Raw genomic sequence first — 24458 nt, 5'->3', positions numbered from 1 at the left:
TCTCCCTTTCTTTCTCCCTCTCTTCCTCTCTAAAACTAAGTATATGTAATCTTTAAAAGATTGCATTACTCCAATTTCTGTTTCCGTCATTGATCACATGCCTTCTCCTCTTTACATATGAGTTCTACTCTCCTCTTCTCATAGGACAACAGTCACATTGGATTAGGCCCCGCCTTGTGGCCTCAGCAGTGTTTGATGACAAAGATTCTAAATAAGGCCATTCATAGGTGCCAGAAGTTAGGACTTCAACATATCTTTTGGGGAGACACAATTCACCCCATAACGGGTGACTCCATGTATTTTTTTTCTATTTTATAACTTTATTTGACAATCAGTAGTTAGTTGTCATCCACGTTAACTATTTGTAGATTTTTTAAAGTGGTGGCAGGTACGTAGGTAACCAAAGTACAGAGCTTGTTTGGTGGATCTTCATCCTCATTACGGATTCTGGACCACCACACCTGGATACCAAACAGGACACTCCTAATTCCTTCGGCCCCAATGGCTGTGTTGAGCCTGGGGGTGTTCGTGCACACGTCTGGAGTTCCTATCTCCTTCAAGGCAAATTTCCGGATCTCTCTGGGTGACTGAAGGTCACCCTTCTTGAAACCCACTCCACGGATGTGCTTGTGAATGTCGACAGTGTGATCTCTGGTCAGTACCTCGTTGGTAATAGGACCCTTCTTCTCAGCACCCTTCTTTGTGGGAGCCACTCTCCGAAGCCCAGGTTAGAAAACGTCTTCTTAATATTTTGCATGACAGAACGGGAAGTACTCGTATAGCCTTTAAAATGGAACATTGAGATCAACAACCACCTTTAGGAAAAGTACTTGAACAACTGCTGGAGTCCAACCCCGCCTTTTTTTCCCCCAGGGAACATTATTTTTCCTGAAATGTCTGACAAACTATGGATTAGTCTTAGCTGTTTGGCAGAAATTTTCTCAGAAGTGAATAAAATGAGACTGTCACTTCAAGGAAAACAACTGTCAGTTATTGCCAAGAATAAAAGTCAAGCATTCAAGGAAAAAAATCCGAATTTTGGAAAGACTGTACCCACCACTGTAAACTTGACTGCTTTCTGACACTTAAAGGCTTGTCTGATTAGGTGGGTGATGACATTAAAGAATGTGACTCTCTGGTATTAAATAATGACGTGTGACAACCTCTGCATAACTCAGCGAGCTACTGCTTTCCGAATGACGGATGTGTGCTGTTGCAGTCATCGTAGGGGGTCCATTCGGAGCGTGAGACACACCCACAGACTTTGTTTTGTTTTCAAATGTTCCTTTTTTACTTTCCTCTCCTTTTCACTTGTTTTTAATTGAATTATTGAGTGACATTGTAAATAAAATTATATAGGCCGACCAATAGACCTTTTTAAAGATTTTGTTTATTTTATTTTTAGACAGAGGGGAAGGGAGGGTGAAAGAGAGGGAGAGAAACATCAATGTGTGGTTGCCTCTCCCATGCCCCCTACTGGGGACCTGGCCCACAACCCAGGCATGTGCCCTGACTGGGAATTGAACCACTGATCCTTTGGTTCACAGGCTGGCACTCAATCCACTGAGCCACCCCAGCCAGGGCCAGACAAGTAGATTTTAATGGAACCAAGTACGGTGGGTTGAATGGGGGGTGTGTACTAAAATGAAATGGTCATGTCCCAGGCCCCAGAACCATGAATATGACTTATTTGGAAAAAGTCTTTGCAGATACAATTAGTTTAGGGGTCTCATCATGAGGTCATCCTGGATGACCAAGGTGGGTCCCACCAATGACAAGTGTCTTTATAAGAGAAGGGGAGGAGAAGACATGGACACAGAGGAGCAGGAGGCCATGTGACAAGGGGGCAGAGAGAGTGAGTGATATGGCCACCAGTTGAGGATCCCCTGGAGCCTTGAGAAGCTGGAAGAGGCCGAGACGGATCCTTCCACAGGGAGGAAGGCGTGTGCAAATGCCCAGGGGTGAGAGAAGACTCGGCATGTTGTAGGGACTGCATATTGTTTGTAGAGACTCCATATTAGATAAAGATATAAGATTTTGGTATAAGATATAAAAAAGAACAAAATGAACATCCACATACTCATCATCTAGCAAACTTTTTCTATAAAAGACCAGGAAGTAAGTTTTCAGCTTTTCAGATTAGTGTCTGGCTTCAGCTCTCTCATTGTAGCTCAAATGCAGCCATAGCAAAAACATAGTCAAATGGGTGTGAATGTGCACCAAGACCCTTCATCTCTGGACACTACTATTTCAAGTTCATGTAATGTTCATGTGTCATGAAACAGGCTTCCTCTTGATTCCCCTGACCCCAAACATTAAAAAAATGTAAAAGTCACTCTCAGCTCACGCGTCATCCAAAATCAGGTGACTCTGATCAAGCTTCAGGAGCAGAGCATCTGCAGTGTTTGAAAGCTCTCTGCCCTGCACCCAGTTATGTCTCTCCCTCACCGCACACGATCTCGCATTTCGGGTTCATCATTCTTTTGGTTTGTGGGATAGTCTTACTGTATAAATATGTATACTAAAACAACATATTGCTAGGTGCATATGCTTTTGGAGTTTATATCAAGGGGCACCATGCTGCAGGTATTTTGACACAATTTGCCTTTTATGTTCACGGTGGTTTGGAGACTTTCCCTTGCTGTTATAGTTCGTTCATTTTCAATGTCGTATGGTATCCTATTGTATGACTATAGAACAATCTGTTCATTCTCCTGTTATTAGGTATCATTGTCCTCCCCTGCCCCTGCTTTGGAGCATTCTGGAACATTCTGGAGTGCTTTGAAGCCAAAGTTGGTGGTGATCAGACTGATGGATTAGAAAAGGGACCACCCCCAGCTATTTGTTAGGTAGTCACCAGTTCTAATGAGAAGCAGTGGGCTGTGGCTCAGACAGGGGCACAGATGGGGAGACTGGGACTGAGAGTAGCTGGTGATACCCACAGCCACACAGTGTTCGTGGTGTGGAAGGCAGCCTCTGAGGTGGCCCTTGGTGATCTCCACCTCCTGTTTTCTAAATATCCACACCTTCCAGCGTACGTCCATGCTGTGATCTCCATCTGGAATACTCTCCAAGACATCTTCTAATCCTTCCTGTGTATTTCAAGGTCCCAGACAAATCTTTCTCCTCCAGGACACCCTCCTCGACTCTCCACGACCCCTCGGAGTCCCTGTGACACTTCCTTCCCTCTCTCAGGGCATTCCTTAGGAACAACCTAAGGAATCTCTACCTCCCTAGAGCGGAACCCAGGGACAGACACGGTGAGCCTCAGCAAGTGTCTGCTGAATGAATTCATGTCTACTCTAATGTTAAAATAGACTCAATATTATTTGAGTCCCCTCAAGTTCATATGATAAAACCCTAACCCCCAACATGACAGTATTTGGAGGTGGGCCTTTGGGAATTGATTAGTGTTAGATTAGATCATGAGAACGGGGCCTTCCTGATGAATGTTCTCATGAAACAAGGAGACAGCGAAGGACCTCTCTTTGCTCTCTGCCACGTGAGGTTACAAGAAGAAGATGGCCAGAAGCACAAACCAGGAAGACAATGCTCTCCAGATACTGGATCTGCCAGTACCTTGATGTTGAACTTTCCAGCCTCCAGTGTTTAAGACACCCAATCTATGGTCATTTGTTATAGTGATCTGAAAGGACCAAGACACCCAACTGATCATGGTCTGTTTTAATAGAGGAAACATGGACACTTGAGGGATGGTGAGACGCCCCTTTGCAATGTGGCACAGAGTCAGAAACAGCTCTCTTGGTTTTACCTAGTTATTGTACTGTTTATTTCTGCTATGAATGATCATATATTTAGAGTTGGAAAGAGTCTTAAAAATTATCCAGTCCAGGGGTGGGCAAACTTTTTCTACAAAAAGCCACAGTCAATATTTTCAGCTGTGCAGGCCAGACAGTCTATTTTGATGACTTCATTCTGCTGCTGGAGGTTGAAAGAGGCCACAGACACTATGTAAACAAATGAGCATGGCTGTGTGCCAATAAAATTTTATTTACAAATTCAGGCAGTGGGCCAGATTTGGCCCTTAGGCCATAGGTTACCCACCATTGACCTGGTCCAACATTTTCATTTAACAAAGAGGCATTCACCCAGAATCACTTGGCAAGTTAGGAGCAAAACCAGAACTCACTCTCAGGCCTGCCAACATCCTGCCTTTGTGCCTGCACTTTGATCTCTCAGACGACTTCCAGGGGCTCAATTACGGGTTCATTTCCTCTGCTAATTGAGCTGGGAATTTTTCCAGATGCCTCTAGGCAGGTACCAACCGGAAAGTACAAGGTAAATACAGTTATAACCACCCACATCTGTGATAACTGTTGGATGGTGTCCTCACCCTTGCTGAGCACCTGCTCAGCGTCAGACACTCTGCTAACCTCTTCCCATATGTGTGTCTCATGCCTCCCTAAAGAGATTCAGAGAAGTGAGTGTAAAGGGAAAGCATGGGCTTTAGAAGAAAATAGGCCTGGACTCTAAGCCCACCCCACTGTTAGCTCTCCAAGTTGCTTTACTGCTGAGCCTAATGTTTTTTCCATAAAAAGACTCACCTAAAGGCATCCGATCTGTAACACCTACTTATGTGCCTGGCATGTTACAAGCACTTAATAGAAATTTCTAGGTTCATTTGTGGTCTGGATTTGCTTATGAGGCACGGTGGGCACCTCTGAAGGCGGTCCCGGTGGATCCCCTAGCCATCAGTGTAGGGGCCTGGGATTTGCTTCTAAGGAAAGAATGCAACAGAAGTGATGGGCCGTGGGGCCGCAAAACGTTAAATAAAGAATTACCATACGATCCAGAAATTTCACTTTTTGGTATATATCCAAAAGAACAGTAAGCAGGGTCTCAGTAAGCAGGGTCTCAAATGCATACCCTTGCACGCCCGTGTTCCCAGTAGCATTATTCATAGCACCTGAAAGGTGGAAGCGAGTCAAGTTCTACTGGCTGATGAACGGATAAACAAAATGTTTGTATCCACACGATGGAACATTATTCAGCCTTAAAAAAGAAGGGGATTCTGACACATACTCTAATACAGATGAACCCTGAGGACATTATGCTGAGTGAAATAAGTCTATCAGAAAAGGACAAACACGGTGTGACCCCACTCACCTGCGGTTCTGGAGGAGTCAGAGTCACAGAGACCAGAAGCGGAAGGGCGGGTGCCAGGGGCGGGGTGGGGGTGGTTGGTGTTTGAGGTTCGGAGTTTTAGCTTTGCGAGCTGTAGAGAGTTCCCGAGCTGGACAGGGGTTGATGGCAGTGCAACAAGATAAACATACCTGTTACCGCTGGACTGTGCATATTTAGAAATGGTTAAGGTGGTGAATTTTATGTTGTATATTTCACAATAATAATGAAAGAATCTTTCAGTTCCTGACCCAAGAAGCTACTGAGCATGACCGCTGAAGCTAAAATTAGGCCAGACTTGAGAGCCAGCCCTCCGGGCTCTCACACCTGCAGCGGGCGCAGGGTCAGCCTGCCCCGCCAATCATCCCCAACCAGCCTGCCGTGGGCTTGCCCACCCTCTTCCCTAAATAGGCCGGGAGGCTATTTTGGTACAGTCTGTCCTCTCATAAAATGAGATCTGAGAACATTTGTGCTGGAAGGCAGGGAGCCAGCTTATCGCCAACACCCACCGGTCGCTGAGAGCCCAGGCAGTGCTACGGGTCCTCCCTGAACTGGGCCTGGTGATCCAGTTGAGACCTCCGCCTGGGCCAAGGGCTTTCCAGCCACTCCTGCTAGTTATCCCAGGAGACCGAGCCTCGAAAGAGAGTTACCTGCCCAATGCCACACACCTCGCAAGTGAAAAGCCAGGATGTGAACCGGTGTGAGAAACTTCAGCACATATTGTTTTATCCTTTTCATTTTGGATTAAAGTAGAATTCTCAGCATACAGTTCTGTGAGTTTTGACAAAGACACAGGTGTGGATGCCCCACCACAATCAAAACAAAGAACTGTTCTGTCACCCTTCTCAAATCCCCCGGGCCCCTCCTCACACCATCTCTCCTCCCTCCTCCAGCCCTGGCTCCCACTGACTTGTCCTCTGTGCCTACAACTTTACCTTTCCTAAACTGTCCTTGGGTGGGAGCCCACAGGATGAAGTGTGTCTGGCTCCTCTCACTTAGCAAATGCATTTGAGATTCATCCACTTTGTGGTATCAGAAGTGTGTTCTTTTTCATCACTGAGTAGTACTCCACTGCATGATGGGACCAACGTCCATGATGTTCATTCACTCGCCAGCTGATGAACATCTGGGATGTTTCCGCCTTTTGGTGATTACCATAATTAGCTTATTTTGCACATTTTTAATGTGACCATGAGCTTGTGTTTCACTTAGGAATGGGATTGGTGTGTTATATGGTAAGGTTTAACTTCATAAGAAACTGCCTGTTTCTCACCGGCACTCTGTGCGTGTTCCATTTGCTCCACATCTTCAGCACACCTGGCACTGCCAGTGGTTTTTACGGTTATTTATTTATTTATTTATGTTTTAGAGAGAGGGGGAGGGAGGGAGAGAGAGAAACATCAATCAGTTGCTCCTCTTATGCTCTCAACTTGGGACCTGGCCCACAACCCAGGCACTGGGAATTGAACCGGTGACTTTTCAGTTTGTGGGACAATGCCCAGCCCACATAGCCATACCAGTTAGGGTGGTTATGTTTACATGATCTGTCCTGAGCTGTGTTGCATTACTGTGCTGGGGCTGCCATCACAAAACACAGGGTGGCTTGAACAACAGAAATTTACTTTCTTACTGTTCTGGCACCTAGAAGTCCAAGACCAAGGTGCTGGCAGGGCTGGTGTCCTCCCCCAATCTTCTTGCTTTGTGTTTCTGTGGCCTCATCTCCTCTTCTTATGCACTAATTGTATTGAATTGGGGTCCATGCTAAAGGCCTCATTGGCACCTAATCATTTCTTTGAAGACCCTATCCCACATATTGTGACATTCTGAGGTACCAGAGCTTGGGATTTCAACATATAAACTTTGAGGGTGACACAATTCAGCCCATGACAGATGTAAAGTGACATTTCATCATGGTTTTAGTGTGTATTTCTAGTGATTAGTTGCTGTCCATATATTTTCTTTGGAGAACTGTCTGTTCAAATCTTTTGCTTAACTTTTTTCTTACTGAAGATTTTTTTCCAATTTGACTGAGGTGCCATAGCCCTACAGTAAATTGTTCATATTAATAAGTGTGTAATTTGATAAATTGTGATATACATAGACGTGCAATGCCATTACCATAATCAGGATGGTGAAAACATCCATCTTCCCTGGTGCTTTTTAAAGCACCGATCCCTGGTGCTTTTTAAAAAATGTTATTTATTGGAGAGAGAGAAATATCAATTTATTGTTCCACTTATTTATGCATTCACCGGTTGATTCTTGTATGTGCCCTGACCAGGGATCGAACCCGCAACCTCGGTGTATCAGGACAACATTCTAGCCAACTGAGCTACCTGGCCAGGACTCCCTTGTGCTTTTTTGCCATCCCTCCTACCCACCTCCTCCACTTCTTCCCAAGCACCCATCTATCAGCTTTCTGTTTCTAGAATTTTATATAATGGGATTCAACAATACGCATTATTTTTGGATGGCTTTTTTTTTCACCCATCACAGTACATTTGAAGCTCATTGATGCTATTGCATTTGCTTCCTTTTTATTATCGAGCAGGATTCCATTGGACTGGGCAGATATTCATCCACTCACCGTTTAGGGGCATTTGTTTCCAGTTTGAGCCTATTACAAGCAAAGCTGCTATGAACTTTTGCAGGCATGTCTTTGTGGGGACACATACTTTCATTTCTTCTGGGCAAGTGCCCAAGGGTGGAATGCTGAGTCATGGCAGGTGCACGTTTAACTTTTTAGGAAACTTTCAAACTGTCTCCCACAGGGGCTGTACCGCCCACAGAGCATGAGAGTTCCAGTTGCTCCTCCTCCTTGCAAGCACTTGGTATGATCAGTCTTCATAATTTTAGCCATCCTCATGAGTGTGAAGCGATACCCTCCCACCCATTTCCCTGATGGCCAAGGAGGTTGGGGGTTCCTTTGTGTGCTTATTTCTATGCTACCTATATATTCTCTATGGCAAAATGCCCACTCAAATCCTTTGCTCTTTTTAAAATTGGGCTGTTTGTTTTCTTATATTTATTGAGTTTTGAGAATTCTTTATATATTTTGGATACAATTCTTTTTAAAAAAGATTTTATTTATTTTTAAGAGAGGGGAAGGGAGGGAGAAAGAGAGGAAGAGAAACATCGATTGGTTGCCTCTTGTATGTGCCCCAACTGGGAACTGAACCTGTAACCCAAGCATGTGCCCTGACTTTTCTGCTTTGCAGGAGGATGCCCAGCCAACTGAACCACACTGGTCAGGGCTGGATACAATTCTTTACCAGATATGTGACTTCCAAAGATTTTCTCCCAGTCTGTGGCTATCTTTTTCTATTAACAGAATCTTTCCTAGACTCTTAGCCACAAACCCCAACCACTCCATTATCACCCCTGTCTCTGAAGGAAAGGGACAACAACCCCCTGCCTTCCCAAGAAGCAAGCAGTCTTGGAAGAGCAGAGGTCTCACGACCTGCTGGTGGCAGAGAAAGAACTTGAACCCAGTTTGTTTAACCCCGAATCCCACAGCCTTCGCCTGCAGCCACTATCTCCCACTAGTCATCAGGGCCGTCACGAGCCTCATTCCCCTGGAAACTCTGAGCATCTCCAAGAGAAGAGCAGGAATGAACTGGACAAGCCAACAAGGTTCTCTCACAACAGATATATTTGCTGACCCTTCATGCCGCCTTGGTGGACATGCAAGAGGACGAATTCAGGGCCTTACAGCTTCAGGATCCCCCCAGCTCCCAGGTATCACCAGATCAAGGCACTTTCCTAACAGCTGGGCAACACCTGGGACCCCAATAACCCCAAGCCAATCTTAAAGCAGCTTCAGACCACTGCCCTGAGCACCCCCTGAGCACTGATGTGCAGAGGGCAGCCTCCAGCAGGCCTGGTCTGGGCCAAGCCCCACCTGGAATGGGCCATACTCAACCCATCCACCCCTCCCAGACATCCTAGTGACCTAGGATGAGATGAAGGTAGCTGGGAGGGGCCTTCAGCTGCCATCCCCCTTGCTCACCCAAAAGCAAGTTCCCATCCTGCCCAGCAGCAGCGCAAGGCCTGGCAGAGTAGGCAGCAACATGGTTGTTGAATGACTGAATGAGTGGCAATGAAGAACACTGGCATGAGGAAGGCCTGATGCTTCCAGGGTCCAACAGCAAGCGCTTGGAGCCCCAGGCAAAGCTGGACCTTGGAACCCCCACCCACCCAGCTGCACTTCTTTGGATTATGAGTAGCCTGAAGCCAAGGATCAGAACAAGCCTTTCCCACCCCCCAAACTCTCAAGTCTGGCCTAGATGTGTCTACGGAAGGCCTCCTTCACGCCAGGTAACATGAGGGTCTCCACTCCACAAACACAAATGATCTAAAACGCAAAGCTGTTCTCAAGCACAGTGAACACCCGTCACGGGATCTCCTCCTGACTGCATGGTGCTTCTGTGCTTGTGAGATGGGTTTACCTCCAGCCTCACGTCAGCCCTTATGTACAGAGGAGGGCCAAGGGACCCCATCACATAGGTGGGGAATGCAAAGCTCCAAGAAGGAGGCACCTTGTCCCTTGCACACCCAGGAGGAGTTGGCAAGGAGACATGAAACTCTCAGCAGCCGCCTTTTAGGAGGTACTTAGGAATCATCTATCAAATGAATGAGTCTCAATGCTGCTTGAAATTTGGAGTCAAAACATAATTTTAGAGAGAAAATAATAGAGCCAAGAATATAACTGCCAGTGTATTTGGCTAGAGACACTGCCAGGATTCTGTGCACCCCCCAAAAAATCTGTGACTCTATAGGGGTTCTGCAGAGAGGGACCCCCATTCCTACAAACACCCTTTACCCCCATATCTCATCTAACCCCTCACATCAGGCGTGGAGGGTAGGCTAATGGCCCCAGTTTGCAGATGGGGAAGTTGAGGCGTCAGGAGGGGACAGCTGAGCCCAGGACACCTCCCTACTCCTGACTCTGAGGGTTTTGGGTCCGGGTCTTCTCCCCAGCACCCGACAGGCCCTCTGGGCCACCCCCTAATCTGCCTTCTTGGTCTTCTTCTTCCTGGAGCCCTCACTCAGCTCCTCCTTGGACTTGGTGGCTATGGCTGAGTGCGGGGATCCGGGCCCACTGCTACCGTGGGACCCTCCATGGGCCCCACCATGGTTGTCATGGTGATGGTCACCCCCCAAGGCTGTCCCAAACAGCACAGGACAGATGTAACCTTCCAGAACATCAAAAGGGGAACTGTGGGAGTGAGTGGCTGTCAGGAACACCTGAGGAGGAGTGAAAGGGGGACAGGGAGACAGTGAGAGAGCCAGAGGAAGACAGAGAGAGAAAGCAAAGGAGGGGGGCGAGAGGGGAGAGAAGGTCAGCCAGGTCAAAGTCAGAGGTAGCCCAGACTCAGCCTTCTGGCTGCACACACTCCCACCCCCAGGAGGATGAGCAAGTGTCCCAGGATGTGGGACTTTTGGTGCCTGGAATCACTTGCTCCCTTTTGATGGTCCTTGTCCCATTCCAGGGAGCTAGCAACTGGGCTCCCCAGCTCCGTGGGGGATCTCTCTCCCCCACGGAGCTGGGGAGTGAGAACACGGCCGTTCAAAACCCCCCTGGAGGGTGGGGTGACTCCAAGTCAAGGCCTGAGGATCAGACCTGCACCCCTGTTGGTCTAGCCCAAGTCCCCAGCATCCTGAGGGCGCCTTCCCCGCACCCTGTCTCTCTGCTCTCCACACCCAAGGCATGCTGCCCCAGAAAGACCCTGCACACTCCTGCCCCCATCTTGCCTTTGCCTAGGCTGGGCCATTTGCGGGGGAAGGACTTGATTCGTCACTCCCATCTCCACCTGTGGGGCATTGCTCTCTTAGACCCTCTTCCATGCACGGACCTACTGGCCAGCTCCTACTGGCAAGCTCCTAGCCTCCACACACTTAGGGCTCACCTTTCCAGAGGTTGTGAGTCCCAGCCCCTCCCACCCCCAGGGAGGTGTGTGTGGGCATGGGTCAGGATAGGAAGCCTTACCTTACAGGACACCATGAACATGGTGAAGATAAAGATGAGACTGGCTTTGGACACCGGAAGCCAGCGGGTCTGCTGGAGGGTAAAGAGTATAGCTCCGTACAGGCTGGCCTTGGTGGGGCTGAGGGGGACAGCCATGGTTACTAAGAAGCACGGCAGGGCTCAGGCCTGTGCACCTCTATCCCAGACCCCGTTCTCTGCCTCCGCCCAGCCAGCCCCAGCTCCCTCTGGCTTCTGAGTGTGAAATGGAAGATGCCCACATGGCACGGAGGAGGAGGTGGGGTCTCTCTGTGCAGTAAAGGGTTAACTTGATTCAAAGAGGGATCTGGCCTTTGCCTCTGGATTCTGGGAGGTACCCTCTAAGCTCTGGGAATGTCCTATATACAGGAGTTTCTGTTTACTTGGGGACTTGGGGTCACACCAGACAGTAGCAGTGTGATTTAGGGCAGGTGTCTTGGGCCATGTGGTCTCAGCTCAGCTGCTGGAGGAATTGGAGGCTGACATGGGTCACATGGGTGGACAGCTGTCTGTGTCACTGAGTGCCAGTACAAACCCTGGACACCAGAGCCCAGAGAAGTGTGGTGGCTGGCCACATTCAATGCATATAGTCGCACATGGATACTGGGAGACACAGCCGCTGTCCACACAGCTCCACTGAGAGGGGACCAGGAGCTCAAGCCTCGTCTCTCCTGGACGTTGCCCCACATGCATCTTACTTTTACTCATTTGAATCTGTGTCCTGTTCCTGTAATAAACTGGAACCCTGAGTGAAAGGGCTGTGCCGAGTTCTGTGAGTCCTTCCAGCAAATCGTCAAACCTGAGGGTGATCTTAGGGACCCCCAAAGAGCACACTCCCCTAGGAGGTGGGATTACAACACATGGTTTTTCTTGACTTTCCTTTTCTTCGTTGCAGAGTAGGCTTCTAGGATTTTACCTTGTTGCAAGAGACAGACCCATGACTTCTGTTCCTGGTATCTCCCACTCAGTGCACGTACTTGAACATGATGGTTCTAACTGATATTTCCCGAGCACTCACCAGGCACCAGGGTGGGGGTATGTCTGTCAGTCCATGGAACCCTCACCCTCAGCTCATGAGGTGGGAGCAGAATCTGAGAGTAGGAGCCATCCGCCCGCTTAGCAGCAGGTGGCGCAGCTGTCTGGGGCCCACCTCTCAGCCAGTAAATTGGGGGTGGGATGAAATGAGATAAAACCACATTTTCCAAAGTGTAAAACAAGAGGTAATTTTCATTGGTCTATGGGTAGGCCTTTGTCATATTTTCATGGCTATAGTTTTACTTATTGTAGATTGGGAGAAAATTTTACTAGCCCAATCTGTGAAGTCTTTTAAAAATGTATTAGGCCAAATGCAGTGTGGGGTTCTGGGTCGGGTCCTGGATGTTGCAGTTTGGCTCTGCCCACCACTCTCTACTTTTAGCTCCAGCCACATTTCCACTCACCGCTTGCTCCTGCCCTGCAGAGCCAGGCAGAATTGTTCTTTTTTCCTAACTTGACAGTCAGCAGAGGTGATGGCCTCTGTCCAGAGGCTCCTTCTTTGCCAGAAAACTCCTGTTCACTCTTCAAAACCCAAATGAATGATCTGATCTCCTTATATCTCTGCCTGCCCTTCCCCCCTAGGCAGAGTTGCAGTTTCCTCTCTGGGTTTCCCCAGACATGTCCTCTGGAAGCTTCTGGAGGCAGAATCAAGAGCTGAGACCTCCATGTCACCAGAAGTATCCAACCCAGGGTCAGGCCCAGGGGCACAGGAGGACCAGATGAGGGGGATGGGGTACTCACAAGGACATGTGCAAGATCTCATTGGTCTCTGGCTTCCAGACCCCTCGGAACAGCTGCTCGAAGTTGGACATGAGGGCGACTCCAGAGCCTATGGAACAGGGTGCTTGTGAACGAGCCTGTCACCCCCAGCTTCCTTCTTGGCTGAATTCCCACAGCAGCAGACTCGCTGCCCCTGGAACCCTCTCCACAGGGATGACGAGCCCAGGGTATATGATGATCAGATACAGGTGAGGAAACACACTCAGAGCGGGGAGAGTCTTGCCGAAGGTCACACAGCACATTGGGAGCAAACCAAGCATGAAGGAATTGAGCTGCTATCCCCCCAAAAGTCTTGGACGCTCTGGGCTGTCTACCCTGATGCTCCCAATCCAGGACCCTGAGCTGTGCACGAGGCTTGCAGAGTGCTCCCACCCACAGCCTCTCTCCTTAGTGCTGGGGGCGCTCAATCTTTCTCAAGCCTCCTACCCTTCGGGTGGCATGCTATACCCCTGGGGAATTAGCACAGCCTTGCCGGAGAGAGTAAGGAGACCCACGTGGAGACATAATGGTTAAATTTCAAGGCAGACCCTTCCCATTTATCCCACACGCACTCGCTAAGGGTGCTGGGATGCCCTCTCCAGGGTCAGCTGTATAACTGGGGTTCCCGAACCACTGCACCTGGGGTTCACAACTGAGGTGACTTCGCCTCCCAAAGAGGCAGTTGGCCATGTCTGGAGACATTTTTGGCTGTCACGACTTGAGAGGGGCTGTGCTGCCGGTGGGTGGAGGCCAGGGCTGCTGCCCAACACCTGACCATGCAGAGGACACCACAGAGAGTGACCCAGCCCTGAATGTCAGCGGTGCCACAGCTGAGAAACCCTGCTTGAGGTATCAGCTGTCATTTACCTTGGACAGTTAAGTTCCTGGAAGAACCTTCTCATCTGCTCTAAGGTGTCGGCTAAGGGGAGCCTGGACTCCAGCAGCAGCCCTGACACACCTTAGCCCAGAGCAATGGCTGTGCCAGCCAGGGTGCCTGATATGTGCCATTGAACAGGGGTTTGCAACTGGGCAATTTCCCATTGCCATTGTCACAGTCTCATTATTTACCTTTGACCCAGCCAGTGGCGATCATGACAAACCACCCGTGGTGGTAGTGGTGATGTGCGTGGTGGATGCCCACAGCGATCTTGCGCACTCTCACCACCTCCTTCATGGCCACAAAGATGAGTTTCACAGGCAGGAAGCAGACACACTTGTAAAAGAGGTCCATGGGGCAGAAGAAAATCAGGTACCTTCAGGGACAGAATGCTAAGCATCAGGGGGGAGACAGATTCTGGGGGCCCCTGGGAAGCAGGGTTGTATCCAGACCCCTCTTCCCCATATGCCTATTATCACAACAGCGCTGGGCCACAGAGGGCGGTGCTTTCAGGGCCACTGTGGAGGTCCTGCTGCTGGGTCCCAGTACCTCCCACCTCCCTTGTGGACAGGGCACCCCTGCCTGCCAGCTCTGCTCCTCCACGCTCTGCCAGCCTGAGATGCTCACCAGACGGCCGAGGCCAGCAGGACGCTGGAGTTGTTGCTGAAGTAGTCGATCAGGGGCTCCCCGAGGAGCAGATCAGCCAGGATGTAACTCCCGAAGCAGTGCAGCATGGCGCACAGCCAGGATGCCGTGGGGTGGCGGCGGGACAGCTCCACTGCTCCTGGGGGGTGGGGGAGTGGAGGAAGGGGCGGCATCCTAAAGCACCACACTTGTCTTTTTGTGACTGGTTTATTTCAGTCAGCATACTGTCCTCAATTTTCATCCATGTTGTAGCATATGTCAGAATTTCCTTCCTTTTTAAGGCTGAATAATATTCCAGACAGACACAGAGAAGGTGTTGTGAGTTGAACTGTCGTGTTCAAAACAACACACTGATGTCCTAACCCCTGGTGCCTGTGAATGTGACCTCTTTTGGAAATATTAAGATGAGGTCATTAGGGTGGGCTCTAATGCAATGCCTCCTGTCCTTATACAGAGCAGAGACTCGGGAGGGCGCCGTGAACATGGGGCAGAGACTGCGAGCTGCAGCTGTGAGCCCCCAGACAGCGAGGATGCTAGCTGCCTCCCGAAACCAGGAAGAGGCCTGGGAAAATTCCTCTCTAGAAGCACTGTGGAGGGAAACTGGGGAGAGAGCATGGCCCCACTGCCACCTTGACTTTGGACTTCTGGCCTCTAGACCTGTGAGATGACACATTTGTTATTTTAAGCCACCCAGTTTGTGGTACTTTGTTACGTGAACCTCAAGAAATTCATATAGAAGGCCACGTGAAGATGGAGGCAGAGACTGACGCCGCGTGTCTGCGAGCCAAGGAATCCCAACAATTGCTAGCAACACCAGAAGTCAGGGGAGAGGCTTGGAAGGATCCTCCCCTACAGCCTCCAGAAGGAACCAATCTCCTGACACCTTGACTTTGGACTTCTGGCCTCCAGAATTGTAAGAGAATAAATTCCTGTTTGACCACAAATAACTGAAAGTACAAAAAAGAAAAACCGAAAATGGAGGGTGGGGGGAGGAACTACTGTAGTTACAGATACATGGGCAGTGGTGAAGGTATGAACACAGCGGCGGGAACGCTGCAGGCTGATTCTGGGATGGTGGTCACATCTAGAGAGGGAGAGAGGGCAAGGGGCAGGGTTGGCTGTGTCTGTCACTGTATTTAAAAACAAGCATATCTGAGGCAAATCTATGTTCACATCTGTTAAGTCTGAGTGGAGGGGACAGAGGTGACTGTAGTATTTATTGCATTTGAAATATTTAGTCGTCAAACCCAGAAAAAACAAGAGCATCCCCACCCCCCGAAAGGGGGTAAGCAGAAAGGACATGGGTTGCTCCCCTGCCTCTCTGCATGAGGGCCCTGCAGCCTGCACGGAGCCCCCTCTGGGGTCCTTACCGCCTGCCCCTCCCTGACGGCTGTGGACGAGGGTTCAGGAACAGGAGGTCTCACTGCCTTGGGCAGGCAGTGGGGTGTTCCATACTGTTCCATCCATAAGGACCCACCATAAATTTCCAGAAAACTCTTAAAAGTCCACGTTCATGATTCACAATCACGGAAAGGTGGAAACAACTCCAGTGTCCGTCAAATGACAAAGAGCCACAAGCCGTGACACACCCACAGAGTGGACATCAGTCAGCCAAAAAAGGAATGAAGTCTTTATTGGGGTGCTCACTTCGTAAGGTATACAAATGTCTCATCACTATATTGTACGCCTGAAACTGATATCATGTTGTATGGCAACTATATGGAAAATAGATTTTTTAAAAAAGGAATGAAATCTTGATAGATACTACAACATGGATGAATCTTGAAAAACATGCTGAGTGAAAGAAGCCAGACAGAAAAGGCCATACATTGTATGATTCTATTTATATGAAATGTCCTGAACAGGAGAATCTGTGCAGACAGAAAGCAGGTCAGAGGTGGCCAGGGACCGGAGGAGGGTAATGGGGAGGGACTGCTGGTGGGGACAGGGTCTCCTTTTGGTGTGATGAAAATGCCCTAGACCTTCTGTATCACATGTAGGTGGAACTGTATAGCGTGGCATTTTGTGTTTGTCTCTTTCACTGAGCATAGTATTTTTAAGAGTAATACTCATTTTTACTGTTGTATAATATTCCGTCATAGAAATAGGCCATGGGTTATTCACTCATTCTCTTGCTACACATTTAACAATTGGAAAGCATGCCTAATAAAAGCTGTTTTAGAGGAGGTCATCACCACACTCCCCTTTCTCTTGGCCATCCCCCCAACTAACCCTGTGATCTTGGACAAGCTGTTTTCCCCTCTGCTTCTCTTTCCTTCTGTCAGGTGCAAGCCCTTAGCCCCTTCTTTGCCCAACTCCTGTAACAACGGCTGGGACTGAATTTTCCCTCCTCAACTTCACCTTGGAGTTACCAGCACCATGTGCATCGTGTCCCTGCCCTCGGGTCATCCCAAGTCAAAGCATTTACCGAGGGAGGGACTAGGGGCTGAAGAAAGCAGAGTGTTCTCTTCTCAGGGTGCTACCCGCAGAGCGATAATCCTTCAGAGCAGCTGGTGGGTTCTGCAGAGAGCGGGTCAGGTGAGGCACCCATGCTTTGCAGAAACAGATACCTCTGCATTTAAAAATAACCCTCAGGGGCTGAATTCTTTCCAGGGCTTTTCTTGTGCCCTCTGAGGCTACCCCAGAGGCTGAGACTGGGGAGGGGCAGGGAGCCTGGGTTTTGCAGGACTAAAGCAGGCTCTGTTTTTATACCAGGGATGAGTCCTAATTTTTAAAAATGTCACATGCCTGGGTTGTCGGCTCTGCTCCTCACTCGGGCGTGGCCTTGGGCAAACACTGCTCCCTTCCCAACCTCAGCTTCCTCTGCTGTCAAAAGAGAATGAGCCCTCTTTACCGAGTTGTACTGATGACTCAAGGCAAGGTACCTGATAATCATTACGCTTCTCATCATTGTCAATACGCTCCTGGCAGTCCTGGAAGGACAGGAAGAGTCTCCCCATTGCCAATGGGAAGACTGAGGCTTTTGGAGACAACCTGCCCTGAAGACCCACAGCAAGGCAGTGGCTGGGACATTGTCCCCCTAGCTCCTTCCTTTTGCCACACTCCTTGGTTTGGGAGCAGCACGCAGAAGCAGCAGAATATAGGTTTCAGGCCCTGGTTAGCCACCAAAGTCCCCCCCTCCTCTCCCGCCGGCTTCAGTTTACTCATGTGTATAACAGGGCTGCTGTCTAGAGTGACTGACCATCCCAGTTTGCCTGGAACCTGGGAGTTCCTGGGACAAAGGACCTTGGGTTCTTGTCTTGGGCAAATTTGGGTGACTTGGTCACCTCATTGCACCCATGAGGATGAAAAGAAATTGCTGAGCGCCTAGCAGTTGTGCAAGAGTTATTCCTGGAACTGAACTGAAATGGAAAGTACCTGTGGGTGTAAATTCTAGTGGATGAATTTATAAAAATCAGCTCTGCCTCAGGAGGGAGGAGGAACCCCAGTCAGGCGCTGAGTTCTAGCCTTGGTGGGCTCCACGGCCTTCCCTCTTGGCGTGCAGTCTGTGATGGTGATGGCAGGGGCCAACCAGGAGGCTCCCGGGGCACTTTCAGCGCTGCCCCTCTTTCCGTGCTGTTTAGTCTGAGGCCTGCAGATGAGGTGAACTGACAGTCTCTCTGCCGCTCTAAATACTTTCCCCAAGTCTTTGAGCACAGCTCTCTGCCTCAGTTTCCTTCCCTGTAGAAGGAATTGGTAGTTCCTGCCTTGCAAGGTTGTAGGATGAGCAGCACCAACCTCGAAAAAGCTTTCAGTTCAAACCAGAGATCAAGAGATTGTTCTTAGTGCACACGGAATTTTTAAAATGTTTAAACTGCAACTAAGATATCCTTCGGTAGGTGATAATTAAACTGTGGTATAGCCATACCATGGAATATCACTTAACACTAAAAAGAAATGAGCTATCAAGCCACACACACACACACAAAAACAGAAGAAACTTAAATGCATATTAGTGAAAGAAGACAGTTTGAAAAGAATACGGACTGTATGAGTCCAACTCTATGACATTCCAGAAAAGGTGGAACCATGAAGACAGTAAAGAGATCTGGGGCTGGTGGGGGTTCAGGGTGGGGGGTGAGGGGGAGTGATGAAGAGGTGGAGCACAGGGGATTTGGGGGGCAGTGAAACTATTCTGTATGATACCATATAGTGAATACATTTGTTGAAACTCATAAATGTACAACACCAAAGATTTCTAATGTAAACTAAAGACTGGTTGATAGTGACGTTGACAATCTATGATAATGGTAACCTGATAATAACAACGTCGGTAGTACTGTTGGTTCACTGACTATAACAAATGGGGGAAGGCTACGTGTGTGTGGCGGTGGTGGTCAGTGAGCAATGGAAACTGTAGTTTCAGCTTAATTTTGATCTGGATGTAAAATGGCTCTAAAAATAGTCTATTAAATTAAAAAAAGAGAGAGAGAAAAGAGAAAGTGTTCTAACAGCCAAATCACATTTCCAGCTTCCCTTGAAAAACCAGTTCTGGTGGTTCCAGGCCCAACCAGGTGCAGATGAGCCTGCCTGGATCTCACCTGGGCACGGTCCCCACCTGGCTGGTTTATTGCTTCCTGTATATCATCGGCCTGGCCCTCAGAAGCACCTTCAGGGGCATCCAACCCAAGGCCTGCGGGCCGCACAGGGTGGCTATGAATTTGGTTCAACACAAAATTGTAAATTTCCTTAAAACTTTTTTTTTTTGCTTATCAGTTTTCCTTAGTGTTTGTGTATTTAATGTGCAGCCCGAGACAACTCTTCTTCTTCCAGTGTGGCCCAGGGACACTAAACGGTTGGACACCCCTAGAGATCAATGGTTCTCAATTCAAAGCAAAAATCTGGGACAATGGCAATGTATGGGGATATTTTTGGTTGTCACAATGGGCTGTGATACCAGCATCCAGTGGGTGGAGATCAAGAATGCTGCAAAACATCCCAAAATGCACAGGACTGCCACTACTGCAGAGCATGGTCTGGCCCTAACCATCACTAGTGCTGCGGTTGGGAAACCCTGGGGCAGAGAGCCAGCTCTCATCTGGGGAACTTTAAACCACTTGAAACTAATATGATATTGCATTGGGTTGGCCAAGTTCATTTAGTTTTTTCCATATGATGGCTCTAGCTGTGCTTAGTTGTCTTTAACTTCATTCAAAACAATTGTGTTACATTGTGTATTGTGACAGCTGTCATATCAACGTGCACTTAAAAAAACATCAAAATTGGTGAATTTTTATGCAGCCATTTTAATATTGGAGATGGAAGAAAATATGCAACATTTTCAGTGTATTATGCTTTATTATTTCAAGAAAGGTAAAAATGCAAAAAAAAAAAGATTTGTGCAGTGTATGGAGAAGGTGCTGTGTCTGATGGAACACATCAAAAGTGTTAAAAGTGGTTAGCAAAGTTTCTTGGTACTATTGACATTTTGGCCAAATAATTCTTTGCTATGGGGCTGTCTTATGCACTGGAAGATGTATAGCAGCACCCCTGGCCTCTACCCACTAGAAGCCAATGGTGGGAGATAGCCGACATACTCAAAATATCCAAACCAACAAAGTTATTGGTGAAAATGAAAAATGTGTCTTTTATTTTATGGAAAAAAACTAAATGGACTTTTTAGCTAACCCAATATGCCAACTATAATTGAAAGGTACATTTTAGAAAATGTTTAAGTGGTGTGGTAAGATAAAAGCATTTTAGCCCTCACTGGGTTGAGCGCCAGCCTGCAAACCGAAGGGTCTCAGGTTCGATTACCAATCAGGGCATGTGCCTGGTCTGTGAGCCAGGTCCCCAGATTTGTGAGAGGCAACTGATTGATGTATCTCTTGGACAATGATGTTGCTCTCCCTCTCTTTCTCCCTCTCTTCCTCTCTCTCTAAAAATAAATAAATAAAATCTTTTTTAAAAAGTAAATATAAAAAACCATTTTATAAAACACATTTTATTGGCAAAAGTATAGGAATAGACATATTTCAATTTTCCCAGTCCAAAAAAATAAACCACTGATGCTACTGCTACCCCCGGTGGTTCTGATTTAAATGACAGAGGGGCGCTGCCTGGACAAGAGGAGTTCTAAAAGCTCCACAGGTGGGTCTAATTTGAGGACCACTAGTCTGAAAAGTTCTTTGGATGGATCAGGCTTAAGGTAACTAGGATTGTAATTCACTTATTCCTTCATTCCTTCAATCATGCAGCCAAGCACCCACTGCTTCCTCCTGACTTCTTGCATAGAGCTGGGGGTCCTGGAAGTGAACCAGACTCAAGACCCCAGCCCCATGAATCAGCTCCTGGTTTAACAAGGAGCTCCAGCCTCTTATAGTTCATCACTTCTCAAATGTCAGTGTGCTGATGGGGGCCTTATTCAAATGCAGGTCTGGGTGGGGGTGGGACTGGCATTCTGCATGTCTTAACCAGCTCCCAGGGGACATAGATGCTGGGGTCCACTTTGAGGACCCCACTCCAAGCTTTGTCCTCATTCTCAGGAAAGCCTACCCCAGAAAATGCCTGCATCCCAGGAAACACAGCATTCCCTTGCTGCCTTAAAAATAATTGTAAGTACCTTTCCCAAGTGCGTTAGACCCTAGCAGTTCTCAGTGGATCTCAGTAGATCTTCACAACAGCCAGGAAAGGGAACCCTGGGTTATTTTACCAATGAGCCCATTTCACAGATGAGCAAACTGAAGCTCATGGAGACTCCATAACTAGCCTATGCTACAGGCAGAATCACTCCCAATTTAAAGATTTTCCCTTAAAGGCAACTCGGTTCTCTTCTTTGAGAGTACTACCTGTGCAGGGCCCCGGACCCAGTGCTCAGAGGGCCCCACATTCGGTTTGCTGTTCTGCCGTCACTGTCTAGAAATTCTTAATTTCTGAATAAGGGACTCTGCAGATTCTGAAGCTGCTCCTGCAATCAGCACATGGATTCTTCGAGGAAACCTTTACAGAGACCACCTTGGTGGGTTAGCAGGACCACCAAACTGGGGGGCTAACAGCTAAGTCCAACACCTCCCTTTTCTAAGGGAGAAGCAAGTATCCCAGAGTAATCCTAGTAATTCCTGGGGTCAAGCAGGCCTGGGTTGGAATCCCAAGGCCAGCATCCACCAGCCACAGGACTAGAGGCTCATTGCTTATGTAAATTAGCTTAGCCTCCGTTTCCTAATTTCCCCAGTTACAAAAGGAGGAGGTTGAACTGGGCAGAGGTTCTCAACCTTGATAGCAGACAGCAATCACTGGGGGAGGGGAACTTCAAACATAAGGATACTAGAGCCCATTATCAGATATTCTGAATCAATCGGAGGGTTTAAGAGCCCCTGGGAGGCTCTAACGTGCAGCTAGGGGTGAGAACCGTTGAACTCTCTCAACATTCAGGAACTTCCAGTTCCTGCACTTCCAGTTCAGAGGACTTACTCAGTAGGAATGTCCTGACCCCTCCTGCATACTCCCAGCCAGCCTGAAGACCCCTTTCCTCCAGACACCTGTGTCCTACATTCCTAGGAGGCTCCTGCTGCACCGTTTGAGATTTCCCAAGGTGTTCTGGGTTCTGTACTTGTCTTGGGAATGGCCTGAGTCACCAGGCAGAAAACACAGCCCAGAAAATACAGCCCCGTGTTCATCTTACGGCAATACAAAGATTATTTTGCTTTGCAAAGTAACTGCTGTACAGAAAAGCTTTTAAAAAAAAATAGGCTCTGGCTTGCAGGTTGGCAAAAATAAAACTGAACAAAACACTTGGCAAGCAGCATATGATCTTATTTGCATACATTCATAACTCTGGGGGTATCAATGCAGAGAAGAGAGGTCTTGAGAGGGCCACCACGTCAGCTGTAATCCTCTCTTTTTTCCTTTGTGCTTTTCAGCTTGATTTTAAAATATACAGGACCACCTATTTTTATAATTAAAAAAAGCTATTTCTATTATGAGAAGAGAATATAGGGGTGATTTACATCTAAGTGGGAGAAACGGTCACAAAGTTTTCGGTGACCTTTTTTCTAAAGCTTAATTCTACTGCCCATTTCATTTAGTTTGCTGGTGTACTAGAATAATTAGAATACTAGGAGTATGAGGAATATTCAGTGAACCTTGTATAAAAATAGAACTCATTTTGTGGAGGCCATTTACCCTCATTTTAAAAATGTATGTGTGTTTATATCCTAGAAGCTGGGTCTTCCCCTCTGCGATTCTCCATGGGGGTCTGGAGCTGGTGGGAGAAGGCTGACCTCAAATCACCCCCAGTCTCAGGGCCCATTCTGCTAAGTAAATGGAAAGGATGGGGACCAGGGCTAGAGGAATTCCCGCACGGAGAGGAGATCCAGTACAGCCTCGCTGAGGGGAAGGTAGCCCCTTGGCCGCAGCGGGGAGGGGGCACTGGTGTCACTTTCTCTGAACCTGACCCCAGCACAACCGGCCCTTATATAGACACTCAGCTGCCGCTCCTGCTCCCTAGCCAAGGGCAAGGAGGGAGGTCACTGCTGCGGGCGGCCGAGACATCTGCGGAGCCCGCATCGCTCACCCCCGCCTGCATCTTCACCACGACTTAGGCCCTCCCCGAACTTCATACGACCCTCCACTACTAGGACCCCTGACCTTCTCTCCCTGCCCCCTCTCCAACACCTGTTCCCCCTCCTCTGAACTATCACGTTCCTCTCCTTCCTTCCAGCCCTCATCTACTTCCCTTTCCCCAGCCCTAACATCTCGGGGGTCTTCTTCACGTCTTGCCCTCCCTCACGTTTCTCCCTCCTGCAAATCCCGGTACTGGAGAACCCCATGATCCCAGCACCTGCCTGTCTGCTCTCCTGAACCCGTCCTGGGGGCTATCTCCCCAATAATCCAGGGCTTCCTGCTCCTCGCCCCCCCCTCCCCATCCTCGCCCGCGATGCCAGCCCCCTCCAAACCCCTGCTCTGGCTCACCTGGCTCATACTTGAGGTAGAGGATGGAGACTATGAAGTAGCTGAGGTCGAAGACGGGGAACAACGGCACTCGAGAGAAGCTGAGCGCCAGCTCTCCCAGGCTCAGAGCGGACAGCAGCTCCATGGCGTGCGCCCGGTCCCACCCCAGCCCCCAGCCCGGAGCGTCCCGCCGCCCGCGGCTCCGCGACTGCGCCCCCACCGCCCGGCCCGCCCCTACCCTCCAGGCACCGCCCCCATCCCGGCCCGGAGCGGGAGGAGGGGCGACAGCTGTCGTGAGGCAGTCCTGTCCCAAGGAGCCCGGCCAATCAAGTGTCCCTTACTTTGTCCCTCCTCTGGGCCATCAGACCCCACTCAACCTGGAGAGGCGGGGTGCTCACCCTTGTGGAGTTGGGCCAGTGAACCATCCATTTGGGAAGAGGTCCCTCAGGCACGCAGCCCACCCAGGTGGGACGAATTAGTCAGGACCGCGTCCAGATGGGGCTCGATGAGGACCCACGTCATCTGCGGAGCCCTCGGATCAGGACCTCCATCCCCTGTGGAGCCTGATTAGTGGAGAACTCCATCCTCCCGTACCCTGAAGGTGGTCCCTTCACTCATTCTCTGTGCAGCTCTCATTACCCTAGTCTGTGAGGCTCAGTAAGTCATGACCTCTGTCCCCCACGGGGACTTCCGTCTTCCAAAGAGACCGCTCGGTAGGGATGCCCCGCCACCGGTAACGGGGATTCCCGCCTCTTAGGGAGCCCCGAAGGACCCTCCCCAGTCAGTCGGGGCGTCCATGCCGGGGAGGACCCACTGCATCAAGACCCATTCCCTTGTGCAGCTCACTAGTCAGGGGCCCCGTTTCTTTAGAAGACCCAGATGACACTCCAGAAGAAAAAGCTACAGCACTACTTCTACAGCAGGTGGGTCACTCTGGCAGTGCGACACGCCTCCAGTGAGTGACCTAATCCCGTCTCTAGATGGTCCCTCCCGTCGGAGACGTCACACGCCCGCCCTGTCTTACTCCACTACGCTCTAAGCCTCTCCCGCGAGTACCGGCGCTACCTCTTCCCTAAGAGGGCCGGGCCTGCCTGAACAGGATCTTGC

The 24458-nt window shown here is 49.1% G+C and overlaps 1 protein-coding gene across 1 annotated transcript; it reads right to left on the bottom strand.

The window, feature by feature from the left end:
- Nucleotides 1-8776: 8776 nt before the first annotated feature.
- TMEM38A (transmembrane protein 38A) lies at nucleotides 8777-23570 on the bottom strand. Its single transcript, XM_045853024.1, has 6 exons — nucleotides 23373-23570; nucleotides 14445-14601; nucleotides 14009-14193; nucleotides 12923-13010; nucleotides 11132-11249; nucleotides 8777-10389 (listed from the first exon to the last, which is right to left on the bottom strand). The coding sequence occupies exons 1-6, from the start codon at nucleotides 23494-23496 to the stop codon at nucleotides 10150-10152; spliced, it is 912 nt and encodes a 303-aa protein (XP_045708980.1). The 5' UTR covers nucleotides 23497-23570; the 3' UTR covers nucleotides 8777-10149.
- Nucleotides 23571-24458: the final 888 nt, after the last annotated feature.

This window comes from Phyllostomus hastatus, unplaced genomic scaffold, assembly GCF_019186645.2.
Source record: "Phyllostomus hastatus isolate PE091 unplaced genomic scaffold, TTU_PhHast_1.1 phas_contig_98, whole genome shotgun sequence".
NCBI classification, from domain to species: Eukaryota; Metazoa; Chordata; class Mammalia; order Chiroptera; family Phyllostomidae; genus Phyllostomus; species Phyllostomus hastatus.
This window is presented reverse-complemented; position numbering and strand designations above follow the sequence as displayed.